Consider the following 23095-nt stretch of genomic DNA (forward strand, 5'->3'; position numbering starts at 1 on the left):
GTGGACATTCCTGCAGTCAGCATGCCAATTGCATGCTCCCTCAAAACATGAGACATCTGTGGCATTGGGTTGTGTGACAAAACTGCACATTCTATTGTCTCCAGCACAAGGTGCACCTGTGTAATGATCGTGTTGTTTAATCAGCTTCTTGATATGCCACACCTGTCAGGTTGATGGATTATCTTGGCAAAGGAGAAAAGCTCACTAACAGATGTAAACTAATTTGAGAGAAGTAAGCTTGGAAAATGTCTGTGATCTTTTATTTCATCTCATGAATCATGGGACCAACACTTTACATGTCACGTTTATATTTTTGTTCACTATATATTTAAATATAAATGTGTTATTTATTTCATATAGTGGAGGGCACTAATATAGATAATTCTATATGATATTGATATTGTTTGATATCGATATGATCAAGGCGTATTGTGCTATTGCTTTATTCTTCCGGTTGACATACACTATTCTGTAAAGCACATGACTGTATCTGCAGGCACAGAGCCCTCTCACAGACCTTCTAACAGGCTGCTTAGCATACGATAAACAAACAGTAAAACAGGCTGCTTAGCATACGATAAACAAACAAACAGTAAAACAGGCTGCTTAGCATACGATAAACAAACAGTAAAACAGGCTGCTTAGCATATACGATAAACAAACAAACAGTAAAACAGTCTGCTTAGCATACGATAAACAAACAAACAGTAAAACAGGCTGCTTAGCATACGATAAACAAACAGTAAAACAGGCTGCTTAGCATATACGATAAACAAACAGTATAACAGTCTGCTTAGCATATACGATAAACAAACAAACAGTATAACAGTCTGCTTAGCATATACGATAAACAAACAAACAGTAAAACAGGCTGCTTAGCATACGATAAACAAACAAACAGTAAAACAGGCTGCTTAGCATATACAATAAACAAACAAACAGTAAAACAGTCTGCTTAGCATATACGATAAACAAACAGTATAACAGGCTGCTTAGCATACGATAAACAAACAGTAAAACAGGCTGCTTAGCATACGATAAACAAACAAACAGTAAAACAGGCTGCTTAGCATACGATAAACAAACAAACAGTAAAACAGGCTGCTTAGCATACGATAAACAAACAGTAAAACAGGCTGCTTAGCATATACGATAAACAAACAGTATAACAGTCTGCTTAGCATATACGATAAACAAACAAACAGTATAACAGTCTGCTTAGCATATACGATAAACAAACAAACAGTAAAACAGGCTGCTTAGCATACGATAAACAAACAAACAGTAAAACAGGCTGCTTAGCATATACAATAAACAAACAAACAGTAAAACAGTCTGCTTAGCATATACGATAAACAAACAGTATAACAGTCTGCTTAGCATATACGATAAACAAACAAACAGTAAAACAGTCTGCTTAGCATATACGATAAACAAACAGTATAACAGTCTGCTTAGCATATACGATAAACAAACAGTATAACAGTCTGCTTAGCATATACGATAAACAAACAGTATAACAGTCTGCTTAGCATATACGATAAACAAACAAACAGTAAAACAGTCTGCTTAGCATATACGATAAACAAACAAACAGTAAAACAGTCTGCTTAGCATATACGATAAACAAACAGTATAACAGTCTGCTTAGCATATACGATAAACAAACAAACAGTAAAACAGGCTGCTTAGCATATACGATAAACAAACAGTAAAACAGTCTGCTTAGCATATACGATAAACAAACAAACAGTAAAACAGGCTGCTTAGCATATACGATAAACAAACAAACAGTAAAACAGTCTGCTTAGCATATACGATAAACAAACAGTATAACAGTCTGCTTAGCATATACGATAAACAAACAGTATAACAGTCTGCTTAGCATATACGATAAACAAACAGTATAACAGTCTGCTTAGCATATACGATAAACAAACAGTATAACAGTCTGCTTAGCATATACGATAAACAAACAGTATAACAGTCTGCTTAGCATATACGATAAACAAACAAACAGTATAACAGTCTGCTTAGCATATACGATAAACAAACAGTATAACAGGCTGCTTAGCATATACGATAAACAAACAAACAGTATAACAGTCTGCTTAGCATATACGATAAACAAACAAACAGTATAACAGTCTGCTTAGCATATACGATAAACAAACAGTATAACAGTCTGCTTAGCATATACGATAAACAAACAGTATAACAGTCTGCTTAGCATATACGATAAACAAACAGTATAACAGTCTGCTTAGCATACGATAAACAAACAGTATAACAGTCTGCTTAGCATACGATAAACAAACAGTATAACAGTCTGCTTAGCATATACGATAAACAAACAAACAGTAAAACAGTCTGCTTAGCATATACGATAAACAAACAAACAGTATAACAGTCTGCTTAGCATACGATAAACAAACAGTATAACAGTCTGCTTAGCATATACGATAAACAAACAAACAGTAAAACAGTCTGCTTAGCATATACGATAAACAAACAAACAGTATAACAGTCTGCTTAGCATATACGATAAACAAACAAACAGTATAACAGTCTGCTTAGCATATACGATAAACAAACAGTATAACAGTCTGCTTAGCATATACGATAAACAAACAGTATAACAGTCTGCTTAGCATATACGATAAACAAACAGTATAACAGTCTGCTTAGCATACGATAAACAAACAGTATAACAGTCTGCTTAGCATACGATAAACAAACAGTATAACAGTCTGCTTAGCATATACGATAAACAAACAAACAGTATAACAGTCTGCTTAGCATATACGATAAACAAACAAACAGTATAACAGTCTGCTTAGCATATACGATAAACAAACAGTATAACAGTCTGCTTAGCATACTTAATTGTCTGCTGATGGAGCTTCAAGTTGTATTAAAAGCAGTCGTCTGGTTCAGGAAAGTGAACATTTACACAGTTGCAATGTATTTTCTACAAAACTATATGTTATCAATATGGAATGGTAAAATGCAACTGATATGTGTATAGATTTTCCATTTCGGTGCCCATCACTAATTGAATGGATTCATTTGATGAGGGATTGAAACTAATTAATGTACCATAAAGTGTGTTAAAACATTAATTTGTATTTTATAAATTGGGGACTGTAGTGGTGACTAGTGACTGTAGTGGTGACTAGTGACTGTAGTGGTGACTAGTGACTGTAGTGGTGACTAGGGACTGTAGTGGTGACTGTAGTGGTGACTAGTGACTGTAGTGGGGACTGTAGTGGTGATTAGTGACTGTAGTGGTGACTAGTGACTGTAGTGGTGACTGTAGTGGTGACTAGTGACTGTAGTGGTGACTGTAGTGGTGACTAGTGACTGTAATATATATAATAATAAAGTGGTGACTAGTGACTGTAGTGGTGACTAGTGACTGTAGTGGTGACTGTAGTGGTGACTAGTGACTGTAGTGGTGACTAGTGACTGTAGTGGTGACTGTAGTGGTGACTAGTGACTGTAGTGGTGACTGTAGTGGTGACTAGTGACTGTAGTGGTGACTAGTGACTGTAGCGGTGACTGTAATGGTGACTGTAGCGGTGACTGTAATGGTGACTGTAATGGTGACTGTAGTGGTGACTAGTGACTGTAGTGGTGACTAGGGACTGTAGTGGTGACTGTAGTGGTTACTAGTGACTGTAGTGGTGACTGTAGTGGTGACTGTAGTGGTATTGACTTCAGGACATTTACATTACATTTACATCATTTAGCAGACGCTCTTATCCAGAGCGACTTACAAATTGGTGCATTCACCTTATGACATCCAGTGGAACAGTCACTTTACAATAGTGCATCTAAAACTTAAGGGGGGGGGGGTGAGAGGGATTACTTATCCTATCCTAGGTATTCCTTAAAGAGGTGGGGTTTCAGGTGTCTCCGGAAGGTGGTGATTGACTCCGCTGTCCTGGCGTCGTGAGGGAGTTTGTTCCACCATTGGGGGGCCAGGGCAGCGAACAGTTTTGACTGGGCTGAGCGGGAGCTGTACTTCCTCAGTGGTAGGGAGGCGAGCAGGCCAGAGGTGGATGAACGCAGTGCCCTTGTTTGGGTGTAGGGCCTGATCAGAGCCTGGAGGTACTGAGGTGCCGTTCCCCTCACAGCTCCGTAGGCAAGCACCATGGTCTTGTAGCGGATGCTACAAGACCATGGCAGTGGAGAGAACGGAGGAGCGGGGTGACGTGAGAGAACTTGGGAAGGTTGAACACCAGACGGGCTGCGGCGTTCTGGATGAGTTGAAGGGGTTTAATGGCACAGGCAGGGAGCCCAGCCAACAGCGAGTTGCAGTAATCCAGACGGGAGATGACAAGTGCCTGGATTAGGACCTGCGCCGCTTCCTGTGTGAGGCAGGGTCGTACTCTACGGATGTTGTAGAGCATGAACCTACAGGAACGGGCCACCGCCTTGATGTTGGTTGAGAACGACAGGGTGTTGTCCAGGATCACGCCAAGGTTCTTGGCGCTCTGGGAGGAGGACACAATGGAGTTGTCAACCGTGATGGCGAGATCATGGAACGGGCAGTCCTTCCCCGGGAGGAAGAGCAGCTCCGTCTTGCCGAGGTTCAGCTTGAGGTGGTGATCAGTCATCCACACTGATATGTCTGCCAGACATGCAGAGATGCGATTCGCCACCTGGTCATCAGAAGGGGGAAAGGAGAAGATTAATTGTGTGTCGTCTGCATAGCAATGATAAGAGAGACCATGTGAGGTTATGACAGAGCCAAGTGACTTGGTGTATAGCGAGAATAGGAGAGGGCCAAGAACAGAGCCCTGGGGACACCAGTGGTGAGAGCGCGTGGTGAGGAGACAGATTCTCGCCACGCCACCTGGTAGGAGCGACCTGTCAGGTAGGACGCAATCCAAGCGTGGGCCGCGCCGGAGATGCCCAACTCGGAGAGGGTGGAGAGGAGGATCTGATGGTTCACAGTATCGAAGGCAGCCGATAGATCTAGAAGGATGAGAGCAGAGGAGAGAGAGTTAGCTTTAGCAGTGCGGAGCGCCTCCGTGATACAGAGGAGAGCAGTCTCAGTTGAATGACTAGTCTTGAAACCTGACTGATTTGGATCAAGAAGGTCATTCAGAGAGAGATAGCGGGAGAGCTGGCCAAGGACGGCACGTTCAAGAGTTTTGGAGAGAAAAGAAAGAAGGGATACTGGTCTGTAATTGTTGACATCGGAGGGATCGAGTGTAGGTTTTTTCAGAAGGGGTGCAACTCTCGCTCTCTTGAAGACGGAAGGGACGTAGCCAGCGGTCAGGGATGAGTTGATGAGCGAGGTGAGGTAAGGGAGAAGGTCTCCGGAAATGGTCTGGAGAAGAGAGGAGGGGATAGGGTCAAGCGGGCAGGTTGTTGGGCGGCCGGCCGTCACAAGACGCGAGATTTCACCTGGAGAGAGAGGGAGAAAGAGGTCAGAGCACAGGGTAGGGCAGTGTGAGCAGAACCAGCGGTGTCGTTTGACTTAGCAAACGAGGATCGGATGTCGTCGACCTTCTTTTCAAAATGGTTGACGAAGTCATCTGCAGAGAGGGAGGAGGGGGGAGGGGGAGGAGGATTCAGGAGGGAGGAGAAGGTGGCAAAGAGCTTCCTAGGGTTAGAGGCAGATGCTTGGAATTTAGCGTGGTAGAAAGTGGCTTTAGCAGCAGAGACAGAGGAGGAAAATGTAGAGAGGAGGGAGTGAAAGGATGCCAGGTTCGCAGGGAGGCGAGTTTTCCTCCATTTCCGCTCGGCTGCCCGGAGCCCTGTTCTGTGAGCTCGCAATGAGTCATCGAGCCACGGAGCGGGAGGGGAGGACCGAGCCGGCCTGGAGGATAGGGGACATAGAGAGTCAAGGGATGCAGAGAGGGAGGAGAGGAGGGTTGAGGAGGCAGAATCAGGAGATAGGTGGGAGAAGGTTTGAGCGGAGGGAAGAGATGATAGGATGGAAGAGGAGAGAGTAGCGGGGGAGAGAGAGCGAAGGTTGGGACGGCGCGATACCATCCGAGTAGGGGCAGTGTGGGAGGTGTTGGATGAGAGCGAGAGGGAAAAGGATACAAGGTAGTGGTCGGAGACTTGGAGGGGAGTTGCAATGAGGTTAGGACCATGGATAGTTGAATGTATATAGAGGTATTGACTTCAGGACCATGGATAGGCACCCCATTTTAAGCAGTTTGACCACAGTGAAAGGCCAGCAACACTCCATATTATATATAGTGGTATTGACTTCAGGACCATGGATAGGCACCCCATTTTAAGCAGTTTGACCACAGTGAAAGGCCAGCAACACTCCATATTATATATAGAGGTATTGACTTCAGGACCATGGATAGGCACCCCATTTTAAGCAGTTTGACCACAGTGAAAGGCCAGCAACACTCCATATTATATATAGAGGTATTGACTTCAGGACCATGGATAGGCACCCCATTTTAAGCAGTTTGACCACAGTGAAAGGCCAGCAACACTCCATATTATATATAGAGGTATTGACTTCAGGACCATGGATAGGCACCCCATTTTAAGCAGTTTGACCACAGTGAAAGGCCAGCAACACTCCATATTATATATAGAGGTATTGACTTCAGGACCATGGATAGGCACCCCATTTTAAGCAGTTTGACCACAGTTAAAGGCCAGTAACACTCCATATTATATATAGCGGTATTGACTTCAGGACCATGGATAGGCACCCCATTTTAAGCAGTTTGACCACAGTGAAAGGCCAGCAACACTCCATATTATATATAGAGGTATTGACTTCAGGACCATGGATAGGCACCCCATTTTAAGCAGTTTGACCACAGTTAAAGGCCAGTAACACTCCATATTATTCAGAGCCCCATGAAATGACACCATATACACATTCTACAGACCCAACGGAGTTTTCCCAAACTACAATAGTTCTTGCTCTATTCCATATACAGTAATTTGCATTGGAACATGTTTTAAAACCCACATGTAATGTAACTTAAATATTAACACATATGAATCATTATTCATGTTTAGACAATTATTTGTCATATATCATTAATAAATAAAGATTATTGACACCTTTCTACCACTACGTGTGGAATTTTTGGGGGGGGGGCGTTTCCGAAATCCGTAACCCGGAAGTATTTGTTTTATTTTTTTATGTTGCTGACGAGACGTGGATCAAATTCTGCGACTCATCAAGTGGTGAAAATGGCTGCACTCACTGAGTATGGTCGACACTGTGGTCAATGGATAGGCATTATATTCATCGTGGTGGTGGTTTTCGTACCGTCTGCCACGGCGCTTATCGAGGGACTGTATTGTGGCACCCAGATTTGTTACGATGTTCTCGGAGTATCGAGGGACGCGGTTAAAGCGGACATCGCCCGGGCTTACAGACAGATCGCCAGAAAGTATCACCCGGACAGATTCTCAAGTCTTGCAGGCGAGACAAGAGAAAGTGCTCATCAAAAATTTCTGCTCATTGCGACTGCATATGAAACGTTGAAGGTAAAGTGTAGAAACCTGACATTTTGATTCGTTTCAGATAATATTTTCAAAGTAAAACGCTGCTTCTCCGGTCAGGTAGTTTACCGGTAATTTATGTTGTATGTCAATGTGGCACTTTTCTCAACTCCGTCAAAAAAAAAGTCCTTCAGTCAATTTGATCGTTTTGCCTTCTAGTGTACAAATACTGTAAATGACTGTGTTATGAATAAACCTGAACAAGTTATCATTGGGATGATTTGTTTCCCTTCACATGCAGGTAGGGGCAGCCCGATCAAATCTCAGACACCCAAGATGTTGGGAAAAGTTGTTGTAGTGGTTCAGATGAGCAGTATGTATCTGGAGGTTGACATGGTCATCTCTGAATCAGATGATCAAGTATCTAATCAGAGAGGATCCACTGACATGCGTTTTGTCAGATGAGGCAAAGTTCATGCTTACCACTCCACCTAATAGTGAGTTTACGCTGACGCGTGAGGATTGGGAGAGGGTCCTTTCAGAAAGAAGTGGTAGGTATTTAAAAAAAGTTCCTATGGCCTATTTTGCACCGCCGATAAGCCGCGTCCAGAAAAGTTGGATCCTCGACCTTTAAATAAATAAAAAAACGAACAGTTTTTTTGTGTGTGTGTCCTTGGCCTCGATAACCACTACGGTGTTATTGCGGAAAATAGTACGCAGCATCATCTGGATAGGTGTTCGAAAATGTTTTAACATTTACCTTTATAACATTTCTGCCAAACCGTCCACGCATACAGTTTTGACGCATACGTTCGATGAATCCAACGTATGAACCACACAGAACGCGCTGCCTCTGCAAGGCAAACGCTGCGTTCCATTGGAAATGAATGTACTTCTGGTGAACCAAAGTGCAATGACGCTGTCGATCACACGGAGGCGTTATGAGAGGGCAAGGCGGAAAAAGCCTTTTACACAGTGGCATGCAAGACTGTTTTAATACCAGTTATCGGAGAGAACTGTTATCTTAAAGGCAGAACTGCACTCCAACTCTGATAGGCTTGATACATTTTTTTTATATATATTTTTTAACCTTTATTTAACCAGGCAAGTCAGTTAAGAACATATTCTTATTTTCAATGACGGCCTGGGAACAGTGGGTTAACTGCCTGTTCAGTACCAGGCAGAACTTACAGTACAGTACCAGGCAGAACTTTTAGAACATTCCAGGGTTTTTCTTTCTTTTTTTTTACTATTTTCTACATTGTAGAATAATAGTTAAGACATCAAAACTATGAAATCATGTAGTAACCAAAAAAAGTATGCAAATCAAAATATATTTCATATTTGAGATTCTTCAAAATAGCTACCCTTTGCCTTGATGACAGCTTTGCACGGGCTTGGTATTCTCTCAACCAGCTTCATGAGGTAGTCGCCTGGAATGCATTTCAATTAACAGGTGTGCCTTGTTAAAAGTTGTGGAATTTCTTTCCTTAATGCGTTTGAGCCAATCAGTTGTGTTGTGACAAGGTAGGGGTGGTATACCGAAGAGATGGTGACACTGTCTGTGATTTATTTAGATTAAGGCACACTTAACCAGCATGTCTACCACAGCATTCTGCAGTGTTACGCCATCCCATTTGGTTTGGGCTTAGTGGAACCATTATTTGTTTTTCAACAGGACATTGCCCCAACACACCCAGTCTGTGTAAGGTCTATTTGACCAAGAAGGAGAGTGATGGAGTGCTGCATCAGATGACCTGGCCTCCACAAACACCCGGCCTCAACCCAATTGTGATAGTTTGGGATGAATTGTACCGCAGAGTGAAGGAAAAGCAGCCAACAAGTGCTCAGCATATGTGGGAACTCCTTCAAGACTGTTGGAAAAGCATTCCTCATGAAGCTGGTTGAGAGAATGCCAAGAGTCTGCAAAGCTGTCATCAAGTCAAAGGGTGGCTACTTTGAAGAATCAAAAATAGAAAATATATTGTGATTAGTTTAACACCTTTTTTGTTTTTTTGGTTACTACAAATGTGTTATTTCATAGTTCTGATGTCTTCACTATTATTCTTCAACATAGAAAATAGTTTAAAAAAACCTTGAATGAGTAGGTGTGTCCAAACTTTTGATTGGTAGTGTACATACAGCTCTCAATCATTCTGATACGGAGATATCTTCTTGTACCTTAGTACATGGCCAATAGCAATTAGCTAGTCGTCATAATAGTGTTATAAGGGTCATTTCCTCCTGTGTCTCAGGATGAGGACTCCCGTAGAGACTACGACTACATGCTGGACCACCCTGAAGAGTACTACAGCCACTACTACACCTACTACAGGAGACGACTGGCGCCCAAAGTGGACGTACGGATTGTCATTCTGGTCACCGTGGTTGCTATATCCATCTTCCAGGTAGGATCATACACATACTCGTATAGTGCACTATAAAGGGAACAGGGTAGCATTTGGGACACAGTGTGTGTTTTCTTACTACCAATCATGAGCAGTAGAAAGTCACAGTTTTTGGAGGTTACGAATGGTACCGTTTGGACAATGTAAGGTTAGGAATCGCACCGTTTGGTACATAGCAGTGTGTGAATAATCAGAACGGTTCTGATAGACCCATAGGAACCCATTTCCTCCCCAGCTAGTGAGATGCACTCTCTGAACTCTCTAAATGTCATTTCTGTTTTTCAGTGGAAACTGTTTAGGCTACAGAATAACTATGCAGACTGCAGTGGTGAAAAAAGTACCCAACTGTCATACTAAAATACTACTTGAGTAAAAGTAAAGATACCTGAATAGAAAATGACAGTCACCCAGTAAAATACTACTTCAGTAAAAGTCTAAAAGTATTTTGTTTTAAATCTACTTGAGTATCAAAGGTATATGTAATTGTTAAAATATCATTAAGTATCAAAAGTATAAATAATTTCCAATTCCTTATTTTAAGCAAACCAAACGGCACCATTTTCTTGTTTTTATTTATTTACGGATAGCCAGGGTCACACTCAGAAATCATTTACAAACTAATCGTGTGTTTAGTGAGTCCATCAGGTCAGAGGCTGTAGGGATGGACCAGGGATGTTCTCTGTTTAGTGAGTCCTCCAGATCAGAGACAGTAGGGATGACCAGGGATGTTCTCTGTTTAGTGAGTCCTCCAGATCAGAGGCAGTAGGGATGACCTGGGATGTTCTCTGTTTAGTGAGTCCTCCAGATCAGAGGCAGTAGGGATGACCAGGGATGTTCTCTGTTTAGTGAGTCCTCCAGATCAGAGGCAGTAGGGATGACCAGGGATGTTTCTCTGTTTAGTGAGTCCTCCAGATCAGAGACAGTAGGGATGACCAGGGATGTTCTCTGTTTAGCGAGTCCTCCAGATCAGAGGCAGTAGGGATGACCAGGGATGTTCTCTGTTTAGTGAGTCCTCCAGATCAGAGACAGTAGGGATGACCAGGGATGTTCTCTGTTTAGTGAGTCCTCCAGATCAGAGGCAGTAGGGATGACCAGGGATGTTCTCTGTTTAGTGAGTCCTCCAGATCAGAGGCAGTAGGGATGACCAGGGATGTTCTCTGTTTAGTGAGTCCTCCAGATCAGAGACAGTAGGGATGACCAGGGATGTTCTCTGTTTAGTGAGTCCTCCAGATCAGAGACAGTAGGGATGACCAGGGATGTTCTCTGTTTAGTGAGTCCTCCAGATCAGTTGACCTGGGATGTTCTCTGTTTAGTGAGTCCTCCAGATCAGAGGCAGTAGGGATGACCAGGGATGTTCTCTGTTTAGTGAGTCCTCCAGATCAGAGGCAGTAGGGATGACCAGGGATGTTTCTCTGTTTAGTGAGTCCTCCAGATCAGAGACAGTAGGGATGACCAGGGATGTTCTCTGTTTAGCGAGTCCTCCAGATCAGAGGCAGTAGGGATGACCAGGGATGTTCTCTGTTTAGTGAGTCCTCCAGATCAGAGACAGTAGGGATGACCAGGGATGTTCTCTGTTTAGTGAGTCCTCCAGATCAGAGGCAGTAGGGATGACCAGGGATGTTCTCTGTTTAGTGAGTCCTCCAGATCAGAGGCAGTAGGGATGACCAGGGATGTTCTCTGTTTAGTGAGTCCTCCAGATCAGAGACAGTAGGGATGACCAGGGATGTTCTCTGTTTAGCGAGTCCTCCAGATCAGAGGCAGTAGGGATGACCAGGGATGTTCTCTGTTTAGCGAGTCCTCCAGATCAGAGACAGTAGGGATGACCAGGGATGTTCTCTGTTTAGTGAGTCCTCCAGATCAGAGGCAGTAGGGATGACCAGGGATGTTCTCTGTTTAGTGACTCTGCCAGATCAGAGGCAGTAGGGATGACCAGGGATGTTCTCTGTTTAGTGAGTCCTCCAGATCAGAGGCAGTAGGGATGACCAGGGATGTTCTCTGTTTAGTGAGTCCTCCAGATCAGAGGCAGTAGGGATGACCTGGGATGGTGTCTTGATAAGTGTGTGAATTGGACCATTTTCCTGTCCTGCTAAGCATTCAAAATGTAACGAGTACTTTTGAGAGTATGGAGTGAAAAGTATTTAAAAAATATATATAATAATATATAAATATTAAAGTATAGCTAACCCCAGAAACTACTTACAGTAAGTAGTTCTTTAAAGTATTTTTACATCATTACTTTACACCACTGCCTGATTGTAATTTTCCTGCTTCAGTACTACAGTTGGTGGGCCAGCTACACTGAAGCCATCAACTACCTATCAACGGTCCCCAAGTACCGTATCCAGGCGACAGAGATAGCCAAGCAGCTGGGTCTCCTGAACAAGACAAAAGAGAAGGGCAAGAACCGTCGGTCCAAAGAGGAGATCCGGGAACAGGAAGAAGAGGTCATCCGTGACATCATCAAGAACAAGATCGACATCAAGGGAGGCTACCAGAAGCCTAAAATCTTGGACATCCTGCTCTGTCAGATTGTCCTGTTCCCTTACTGCCTGTGTGCCTATGTGGTCTGGTACTGTAAGTGGATCTACAGGTTCACCATCTGCAGAGAGGAGTACGGAGACGAGGAGAAGCTCTACATCATCAGGAGGAACATGAAGATGTCTCAGTCTCAGTTCGACAGTCTGGAGGCGGAGCAGAGAGACACCTTACTGGAGAGGCAGCTCTGGATCAAAGACAACTATGAGGTCTGTAGTAATGTTGCTGTAGTAGCTGTAGTAGCAGCAGTAGCTGTAGTAGCAGTAGTAGCAGTAGCTGTAGTAGCAGTAGCAGTAGTAGCAGTAGCTGTAGTAGCAGTAGTAGCAGTAGCAGCAGTAGTAGCAGTAGCTGTAGTAGCAGTAGCTGTAGTAGCAGTAGCTGTAGTAGCAGTAGCTGTAGTAGCAGCAGTAGTAGCAGTAGCTGTCGTAGCTGTCGTAGCAGTAGTAGCAGTAGCTGTCGTAGCTGTCGTAGCAGTAGTAGCAGTAGCTGTAGTAGCAGTAGCTGTAGTAGCAGTAGCTGTAGTAGCATTAGCTGTAGCAGCAGTAGCAGTAGCAGCAGTAGCTGTAGTAGCAGCAGTAGCTGCAGTAGCTGTAGTAGCAGTAGCAGCTGCAGTAGCTGTAGTAGCAGTAGCTGCCGTAGCAACAGTAGCAGTAGCTGTCGTAGCAACAGTAGCAGTAGCTGTCGTAGCAGTAGTAGCAGTAGCAGTCGTAGCAGTAGTAGCAGTAGCAGTAGTAGCAGTAGTAGCAGTAGCAGTAGTAGTAGTAGTAGTAGCAGCTGTAGTAGTAGCAGCTGTAGTAGTAGTAGCAGTAGCTGTAGTAGCAGCAGTAGTAGCAGTAGCTGTAGTAGCAGTAGCAGTAGCTGTAGTAGCAGTAGCAGCAGTAGCTGTAGTAGCAGCAGTAGCAGTAGCTGTCATAGCAGTAGCAGCAGTAGCAGTAGCTGTCGTAGCAGTAGCAGCAGTAGCTGTCGTAGCAGTAGCAGTAGTAGTAGTAGTAGCAGCTGTAGTAGTAGTAGTAGTAGCAGCTGTAGTAGTAGTAGTAGTAGCAGCTGTAGTAGTAGCAGCTGTAGTAGTAGTAGCAGCTGTAGTAGCAGCAGCTGTAGTAGTAGTAGCAGTAGCAGCAGTAGCTGTAGTAGCAGTAGCAGTAGCAGTAGCTGTAGTAGTAGTAGTAGCAGCAGCAGTAGTAGTAGTAGCAGCTGTAGTAGTAGTAGTAGTAGTAGTAGCAGCTGTAGTAGTAGTAGTAGTAGTAGCAGCTGTAGTAGTAGTAGCAGTAGCTGTAGTAGCAGCAGTAGTAGCAGTAGCTGTAGTAGCAGCAGTAGTAGCAGTAGCTGTAGTAGCAGTAGCAGCAGTAGCAGTAGCTGTAGTAGCAGCAGTAGTAGCAGTAGCTGTAGTAGCAGTAGCAGTAGCTGTCGTAGCAGTAGCAGTAGTAGCAGTAGTAGCAGTAGTAGTAGTAGTAGTAGCTGTAGTAGCAGTAGTAGTAGTAGTAGCAGTAGCTGTAGTAGTAGCTAGCAGCTGTAGTAGTAGCAGTAGTAGTAGTACTAGTACTAGTAGTAGTAGCAGCTGTAGTAGTAGCAGCTGTAGTAGTACTAGTAGTAGTAGTAGCAGCTGTACTAGTAGCAGTAGTAGCAGCTGTAGTAGACTACACACACAAACAGTGGAACACTTTGCATCAGATATTACAATGTTATAACAACAGGACACATTCTGTATGTGAACATTTATATATATATTATATCTGTTTATATCTGAGAGAGAGAGAGAGAGAGAGAGAGAGAGAGAGAGAGAGAGAGAGAGAGAGAGAGAGAGAGAGAGAGAGAGAGAGAGAGAGAGAGAGAGAGAGAGAGAGAGAGAGAGAGAGAGAGAGAGAGAGAGAGAGAGAGAGAGAGAGAGAGAGAGAGAGAGAGAGAGAGAGATCTCCATTTAAAAATAATGGTGCCTTTAATTAATGTGTTTGTATATTTATATTGCATGATGATGTTGTTGTACAGGTATACAAGGAAGAACAGGAGGAAGAGATGAAGACGAAGATGGCTCTGGATCCCAGGTGGAAGAGGTACCGACGGTGGATGAAGAATGAAGGCCCTGGACGGCTCACTTTTATTGACGATTGACAACAAATGCCGATCGACAATCACACCTGACTTGTGGCAATACTTACAGATACACGCTGTGTTATACCGATACAGGGCATTCGGAAAGTATTCAGACCCCTTGACTTTTTCCACATTTTGTTATGTTACAGCCTTATTCTAAAATGGATGGAATAAATGATTTATTACATCTACACACAATACCCCATATTGACAAAGCAAAAACAGATTATTTTTTTTATTTTTTGTGTGCCTGGCCAAGCGATTGCTTAGTTTGTCCGGGCAGCCAGCTCTAGGAAGTGTCTTCTTCTATTTAAGAATGATGGAGGCCACTGTGTTCTTGGGGACCTTCAATGCTGCAGAAATGTGTTGCTACCCTTCCCCAGATCTGTGCCTCGATACAATCCTGCCGTATTAAAAATTTTAAAAAACATTTACGTAAGAATTCAGACCCTTTACTCAGTACTTTGTTGAAGCACCTTTGGCAGCGATTACAGCCTCAAGTCTTCTTGGGTATGACGCTACAAGCTTGGTACACCTATATTTGGGGAGTTTCTCCCATTCTTCTCTGCAGATCCTCTCAAACTGTCAGGATGGATGGGGAGTGTCGCTGCACAGCTATTTTCAGGTCTCTCCAGGGATGTTCGATCGGGTTCAAGTCCGGGCTCTGGCTGGTCTTCTCAAGGACTTTCAGAGGCTTGTCCTGAAGCCACTCCTGCGTTGTCTTGTCTGTGTGCTTAGGGTCGTTGTCCTGTTCGAAGGTGAACCGTCTCCCCAGTCTGAGATCATGAGCGCTCTGGAGTAGGTTTCCATCAAGGATCTCTGTACTTTGCTCCGTTCATCTTTGCCTCGATCCTGACTAGTCTCCCAGTCCCTGCTACTGAAAAACATCCCCACAGCATGATGCTGCCACCACCATGCTTCACCGTAGGGATGGTGCCAGATTTCCTCCAGACGTGACACTTGGCATTCAGGCCAAAGAGTTCAATCTTGGTTTCATCAGACCAGAGAATCTTGTTTCTCATGGTCAGAGTCCTTTAGGTGCCTTTTTGCAAACTCCATGCGGGCTGTCATGTGCCTTTTTACTGAGGAGGGACTTCCATCATAAAGGCCTAATTGGTGGTGTGCTGCAGAGATGGTTGTCCTTCTGGAAGGCTCTCTCGTCTCCACAGAGGAACTCTTGAACTCTGTCAGAGTGACCATTGGGTTCCTGGTCACCTCCCTGACCAAGGCCCTTCTCCCCCGATTGCTTAGTTTGGCCGGGCAGCCAGCTCGAGGAAGAGTCTTGGTGGTTCCAGACTTTTTTCCATTTTAAGAATGATAGAGGCCACTGTGTTCTTGGGGACCTTCAATGCTGCAGAAATGTGTTGCTACCCTTCCCCAGATCTGTGCCTCAACACAATCCTGTCTCGGAGCTCCGTGGACAATTCCTTCGAATTCATGGCTTGGTTTTTGCTCTGACATGCACCTGTCAACTGTGGGACCTTATATAGACAGGTGGGCGCCTTTCCAAATCATGTCCAATCAATTGAATTTACCACAGGTGGACTCCAATCAAGTTGTAGAAACATCTCAAGGATGATCAATGGAAACAGAATGCACCGGAGCTCACTTTTGAGTCTCATAGCAAAGGGTCTGAATACTTATGTAAATAAGGTACTTCTGGTTTTGTATTTTTACTACATTTGCAAAAATGTCTAAACATTGTGTAGATTGAGGAAATAAAAGTAATTCAAAACATTTTAGAATAAGGCTGTAATGTATCAAAGTGGACAACAGATGCACTGTGATGAAATATATACAGACACAGTGTTATACAAATGCACTGTGTCTGTATACCTGAGTGTTTGTGAATACATCTACTGATGTGTGTGTGGGTGTACAGACCATTGACAATATGGCCTGTTTGTATGGAGAATTATTTTCATAGATATTGTATTGGGGATGTTTTCAAGCCGATGAAAGGTACTACTGTATAACTAACTAATAAGATGTATTGAAGCCTTATACAGCATATCGAGAGCTGAGGACTAGAAGGGTCTATCTGCAAAAAGATCATTCTGAGATAATTGGCTTTTAATTTCTGAACCCTCATTGGTTTGAACGGTGTCGGCTATTTTTTTAAATCTTGTATTCTTTGGAACTTAATTCATGAGTACCACAATTCATGTTGAGTACTATATACTTAGTGTATTTAGAGTATTATATACTTAGTGTATTTAGAGTATTATATACATAGTGTGTGTAGAGAACATTGTATTTAGAGTACTATGTAGTATATATAGAGAACATAGTATTTAGAGTACTGTGTAGTATATGTGGAAAATATAGTATTTAGAGTACTAAGTATTTAGAGTACTGTGTAGTATATGTGGAAAATATAGTATTTAGAGTACTATGTAGTATATGTAGAGAACATAGTATTTAGAGTACTGTGTAGTATATGTGGAAAATATAGTATTTAGAGTACTATGTAGTATATGTAGAGAACATTGTATTTAGAGTAGTGTATATATAGAGAACATTGTATTTAGAGTACTATATAGTATATGTAGAGAATATTGTATTTAGATTAGTATATATAGAGAACATTATATTTAGAGTACTATATAGTATATATAGAAAACATTGTATTTAGAGTACTATATATGTAGAGAACATTGTATTTAGTACTATGTAGTATATGTAGAAAACATTGTATTTAGAGTAGTGTATATATAGAGAACAATGTATTTAGAGTACTAGGTAGTATATGTAGAGAACATTGTATTTAGAGTACTATGTAGTATATGTAGAGAACATTGTATTTAGAGTAGTGTATATATAGAGAACATCGTATTTAGAGTAGTATATATATAGAGAACATTGTATTTAGAGTACTATGTAGTATATGTAGAGAACATTGTATTTAGTACTATGTAGTATATGTAGAAAACATTGTATTTAGAGTAGTGTATATATAGAGAACATTGTATTTAGAGTACTAGGTAGTATATGTAGAGAACATTGCATTTAGAGTACTATGTAGTATATGTAGAGAACATTGTATTTAGAGTAGTGTATATATGTAGAGAACATTGTATTTAGAGTAGTATATATATAGAGAACATTGTATTTAGAGTACTATGTAGTATATGTAGAGAACATTGTATTTAGTACTAGGTAGTATATGTAGAAAACATTGTATTTAGAGTAGTGTATATATAGAGAACAATGTATTTAGAGTACTAGGTAGTATATGTAGAGAACATTGTATTTAGAGTACTATGTAGTATATGTAGAGAACATTGTATTTAGAGTAGTGTATATATAGAGAACATAGTATTTAGAGTAGTAGAGAACATTGTATTTAGAGTACTATGTAGTATATGTAGAGAACATTGTATTTAGAGTACTATGTAGTATATGTAGAGAACATTGTATTTAGAGTACTGTATATATAGAGAACATTGTATTTAGAGTACTATGTAGTATATGTAGAGAACATCGTATTTAGAGTACTATGTAGAGAACATTGTATTTAGAGTACTAGGTAGTATATGTAGAGAACATTGTATTTAGAGTAGTGTATATATAGAGAACATTGTATTTAGAGTACTAGGTAGTATATGTAGAGAACATTGTATTTAGAGTACTAGGTAGTATATGTAGAGAACATTGTATTTAGAGTACTGTATATATAGAGAACATTGTATTTAGAGTGCTAGGTAGTATATGTAGAGAACATTGTATTTAGAGTACTATGTAGTATATGTAGAGAACATTGTATTTAGAGTACTAGGTAGTATATGTAGAGAACATTGTATTTAGAGTACTAGGTAGAGAACATTGTATTTAGAGTACTATGTAGTATATGTAGAGAACATTGTATTTAGAGTACTAGGTAGAGAACATCGTATTTAGAGTACTATGTAGAGAACATTGTATTTAGAGTACTAGGTAGTACATGTAGAGAACATTGTATTTAGAGTGCTATGTAGTATATGTAGAGAACATTGTATTTAAAGTACTAGGTAGAGAACATCGTATTTAGAGTACTAGGTAGTATATGTAGAGAACATTGTATTTAGAGTACTAGGTAGTATATGTAGATAGAACATTGTATTTAGAGTACTAGGTAGAGAACATTGTATTTAGAGTACTAGGTAGTATATGTAGAGAACATCGTATTTAAAGTACTAGGTAGAGAACATCGTATTTAGAGTACTAGGTAGTATATGTAGAGAACATTGTATTTAGAGTACTAGGTAGTATATGTAGAGAACATTGTATTTAGAGTACTAGGTAGAGAACATTGTATTTAGAGTGCCAGGTAGTATATGTAGATAGAATATTGTATTTAGAGTACTATGTAGTATATGTAGAGAACATTGTATTTAGAGTACTAGGTAGTATATATAGAGAACATTGTATTTAGAGTGCTAGGTAGTATATGTAGATAGAACCTTGTATTTAGAGTACTATGTAGTATATGTAGATAGAACCTTGTATTTAGAGTACTATGTAGTATATGTAGAGAACATAGTATTTAGAGTACTGTGTAGTATATGTGGAAAATATAGTATTTAGAGTGCTAGGTAGTATATGTAGATAGAACATTGTATTTAGAGTGCTAGGTAGAGAACATTGTATTTAGAGTACTATGTAGTATATGTAGATAGAACATCGTATTTAGAGTACTAGGTAGTATTAGAGTACTGTAGTATTTAGAGTACTGTAGTAGTAATGTAGTATATGTAGATAGAACCTTCTAGCCCCAACCTCTGCTAGCCCCAACCTTCTAGCCCCAACCTCTGGTAGTATTAGAGTACTGTAGTATTTAGAGTACTGTAGTAGTAATGTAGTATATGTAGATAGAACCTTCTAGCCCCAACCTCTGGTAGTATTAGAGTACTGTAGTATTTAGAGTACTGTAGTAGTAATGTAGTATATGTAGATAGAACCTTCTAGCCCCAACCTCTGGTAGTATTAGAGTACTGTAGTATTTAGAGTACTGTAGTAGTAATGTAGTATATGTAGATAGAACCTTCTAGCCCCAACCTCTGGTAGTATTAGAGTACTGTAGTATTTAGAGTACTGTAGTAGTAATGTAGTATATGTAGATAGAACCTTCTAGCCCCAACCTCTGCTGGTGTTTGTGACGCCTTTCATAATATGACCTTTCAACTTTCTGCTCTACAGGGAAAAGCTCATGGTATGAAAGAGTCAGAAGTATTTAAAACCTGCGTGGAGGAACTGTTCTTATTACTGTCCCACCCCCCTGGGGCGGCAGGGTAGCCTAGTGGTTAGAGCGTTGGACTAGTAACCGGAAGGTTGCGAGTTCAAACCCCCGAGCTGACAAGGTACAAATCTGTCGTTCTGCCCCTGAACAGGCAGTTAACCCACTGTTTCTAGGCCGTCATTGAAAATAAGAATTTGTTTCTTAATTAACTGACGAAGTCTGTATCCTAAATGGAACCCTGGAAAAGTGCGTCACTTCTGGTCAAAACTAGTGCACTATATAGTGTGCCACTTCTGGTCAAATCTAGTGTACTATATAGTGTGCCACTTCTGGTCAAATCTAGTGCTCTTTATAGTGTGTCACTTCTGGTTAACACTAGTGCACTATATAGTGTGTCACTTCTGGTCAAAACTAGTGCACTATATAGTGTGCCACTTTTGGTCAAATCTAGTGCACTATATAGTGTGTCACCTCTGGTCAAATCTAGTGCACTATATAGTGTGCCACTAGGGACAGACACACCAAGGGTTAGGCAGGGTTGTGTAGTCTGTTATTACAGATGCTCATCGTCTGTCTCTGCTTCTAACTGTTATCCTGTCAGACACAGATTAAACCCTATTTCTGGAATCTCTACTGAAAGTGCTTCTTAATCCAGGAATTGTCTTAATCTGTGTCTGGGAAACTTGTCTGTTATGGGTTAGAATGGAATTGGCCTTCCTGTGAATTGTCTTACCTGGGAAGGCTATTTTGAATCACAACCCGGCACAGCCAGAAGAGGACTGGCCACCCCACATAGCCTGGTTTCTTCCTAGGTTTTGGCCTTTCTAGGGAGTTTTTCCTAGCCAACGTGCTTCTACATCTGCATTTCTTGCTGTTTGGGGGTTTAGGCTGGGTTTCTGTACAGCACTTTGAGATATCAGCTGATGTAAGAAAGGCTTTATAAATCAATTTGATTTGATGTGAACTGAAAGTACTGGTTCACAAAATTGTACAAAGTATTCAGAACCCAGTAAAAATGAGTCCTGGGTCTGTGAAATTAGTTCTACCGCCATCCTTTACTTTAAATATTGACTTTGTTGCATGTTAACAGCCAACCAATCAAGCTTCATTTGACCTCTCCTGTAATAACATGGTATATTACGGAATAGTTGGGTACGTGTGGAGATTTGTTTGGATTGAAAACACAAACCAATGATAAAAAAAAAAATGAAACCAGAGATTCTTGTTGGTACTGCATTGGCTTTACTTGTGTTTAAAATCACTGTCCGTCTCTGTCTGTGTCCCACATGGACCCTATTTCATATAGACCTGCGATACCAGGGCACATAAGACTTTGGTCAAAAGTAGTGTACTATATAGGGAATTAGGCTTTGTCCCAAATACACCACCTATGTTTATTGTTTGTCATGTAACCATAACATGATGAAATCAAATCTGCCCCTCAGACTGTGGTTGCTACACATCATTTACAATTCAATGCTAAATCATCTCTGTAGTATATGTTATAGTAATTAGCAACATCAACAAGAATTTAGTGTTGTTCAACTATTTCTCACTTTAGTTGGAACTAATGTTTGGGTGAGAAATATTTGGGGGAGGGAAACATTTTTATTTCTAAACATATTAAAATAATAGTATAGTATATTTTAAATGTCAGGGTACATGCCATTACAAAAAAAAAAAAACATGTCAGAAACGGAATGTATTGCTTGACTGCTGGACACGTGATACAACCAGACGCGTCAAACCTGTTGCGTTCCAGCGGAAGTCCTTCGTCGTCCGTGGAGCTGTCCGCAAAGACGGGCTGAAACGTTTTGCATAGTTAGATTTCGGGTATATGAATTGCATATACGATGATTGTTAAACGTGTGGGTGATGAACAGTTTCAGGCAGCGCTTGTGTTGTCCACTGTGATGTGATGCTGTGACCAACATTGGCCTGGATGCTTCCAACATAGAAAAGGACGTTTTTATTAATTTAGTAGCCTGAGCTAAATAAAATGTTTTAAAAATTGCACGGTTGTCTGTCACTTATTATTAATGCTATGCTATTGCTATTTTACGATATTAAAGGGCTGCTGTCAAATAGAAACATTTAGCTAAATAGTGTCCCTTGACGTTCTGGTCATTTGTCAACCTTTCCTTTGCTGTTTCTATCATCGCAGTGATTTACGGTAATTACACGGTAATTACACGGTAATTACATTACTTCCGGAAAATATTCAGACCTTTGACTTTTTCTACATTTTTTAAAAACATTACAGCGTATTTTAAAATGGAGATGGAAAAAAAACATCAATCTACACACAATATCCCATAATGACAGCGAAAACAGCTTTGTAGAAATGTTTGCACATTTATAAAAAAAACAAATACCTAAGTATTTGGACCCTTTGCTATGAGACTTGAAATTGAGTTCAGGGTGCATCCTGTTTCCATTGATCATCCTTGAGATGTTTCTACAACTTGATTGATGTGCACCTGTGGTAAATTCAATTGATTGGACATGATTTGGAAAGGCACACAACTGTATATAAGGCCCCACAGTTGGCAGTGCATGTCAGAGCAAAAACTAAGCCATGAAATCAAAGGAATTGTCCGTAGAGCTGCCTCTCAGGATTGTGTTGAGGCACAGATCTGGGGAAGAGCACCAACATATTTCTGCAGCATTGAAGGTCTCCAAGAACACAGTGGCCTCCATCATTCTGCAGCATTGAAGGTCCCCAAGAACACAGTGGCCTCCATCATTCTTAAATGGAAGAAGTTTAGAACCACCAAGATTCTTCCTAGAGCTGGCCGCCCGACCAAACTGACCAATCCGGGGAGAAGGGCCTTGGTTAGGGCGGTGACCAAGAATCCGATGGTGACTCTGACAGAGTTCCAGAGTTCCTCTGTGGAGATGGGAGAACCTTCCAGAAGGACAATCATCTCAGCAGCACTCCACCAATTTATGGTTGAGTGGCCAGACGGAAGCCACTCTTTAGTAAAAGGCACATGACAGCCCGCTTGGAGTTTGCTAAAAGGAACCCAATGGACTCTCAGACCATGAGAAACAAGATTCTCTGGTCTGATGAAACCAAGATTGAACTCTTTGGTCTGAATGCTAAGCATCACATCTGGAGGAAACCTGGCACCATCCCTACGGTGAAGCATGGTGGTGGCAGCCTCATGCTGTGGGGATGTTTTTCAGCAGCAGGGACTGGGAGACTAGTCAGGATCAAGGGAAAGATGAACGGAGCAAAGTACAGAGAGATCCTTGATGAAAACCTGTTCTAGAGCAGCTAGCTGTAGTCTAGTGGGGCGGCAGCGTAGCCTAGTGGTTAGAGCATTGGAATAGTTACCGGAAGGGTGTGAGTTCAAACCCCCCAGCTGACAAGGTACAAATCTGTCGTTCTGCCCCT

The 23095-nt window shown here is 41.4% G+C and overlaps 1 protein-coding gene and 1 long non-coding RNA gene across 2 annotated transcripts; both read left to right on the forward strand.

Annotated features, from left to right (window-relative positions):
• The first annotated feature begins 7161 nt into the window (after window positions 1-7161).
• dnajc25 (DnaJ (Hsp40) homolog, subfamily C, member 25) lies at window positions 7162-14878 on the forward strand. The gene is made up of 4 exons (XM_046368347.1): window positions 7162-7491; window positions 9702-9854; window positions 12128-12598; window positions 14373-14878. The coding sequence occupies exons 1-4, from the start codon at window positions 7192-7194 to the stop codon at window positions 14493-14495; spliced, it is 1047 nt and encodes a 348-aa protein (XP_046224303.1). The 5' UTR covers window positions 7162-7191; the 3' UTR covers window positions 14496-14878.
• A 1235-nt stretch (window positions 14879-16113) lies between these two features.
• LOC123989570 lies at window positions 16114-21709 on the forward strand. Its single transcript, XR_006830571.1, has 2 exons — window positions 16114-17392; window positions 18007-21709. It is a non-coding gene; the product is annotated as an uncharacterized LOC123989570 (long non-coding RNA).
• Window positions 21710-23095: the final 1386 nt, after the last annotated feature.

The sequence above is a fragment of the Oncorhynchus gorbuscha genome, linkage group LG11 (assembly GCF_021184085.1).
Source record: "Oncorhynchus gorbuscha isolate QuinsamMale2020 ecotype Even-year linkage group LG11, OgorEven_v1.0, whole genome shotgun sequence".
Taxonomy (NCBI): Eukaryota; Metazoa; Chordata; class Actinopteri; order Salmoniformes; family Salmonidae; genus Oncorhynchus; species Oncorhynchus gorbuscha.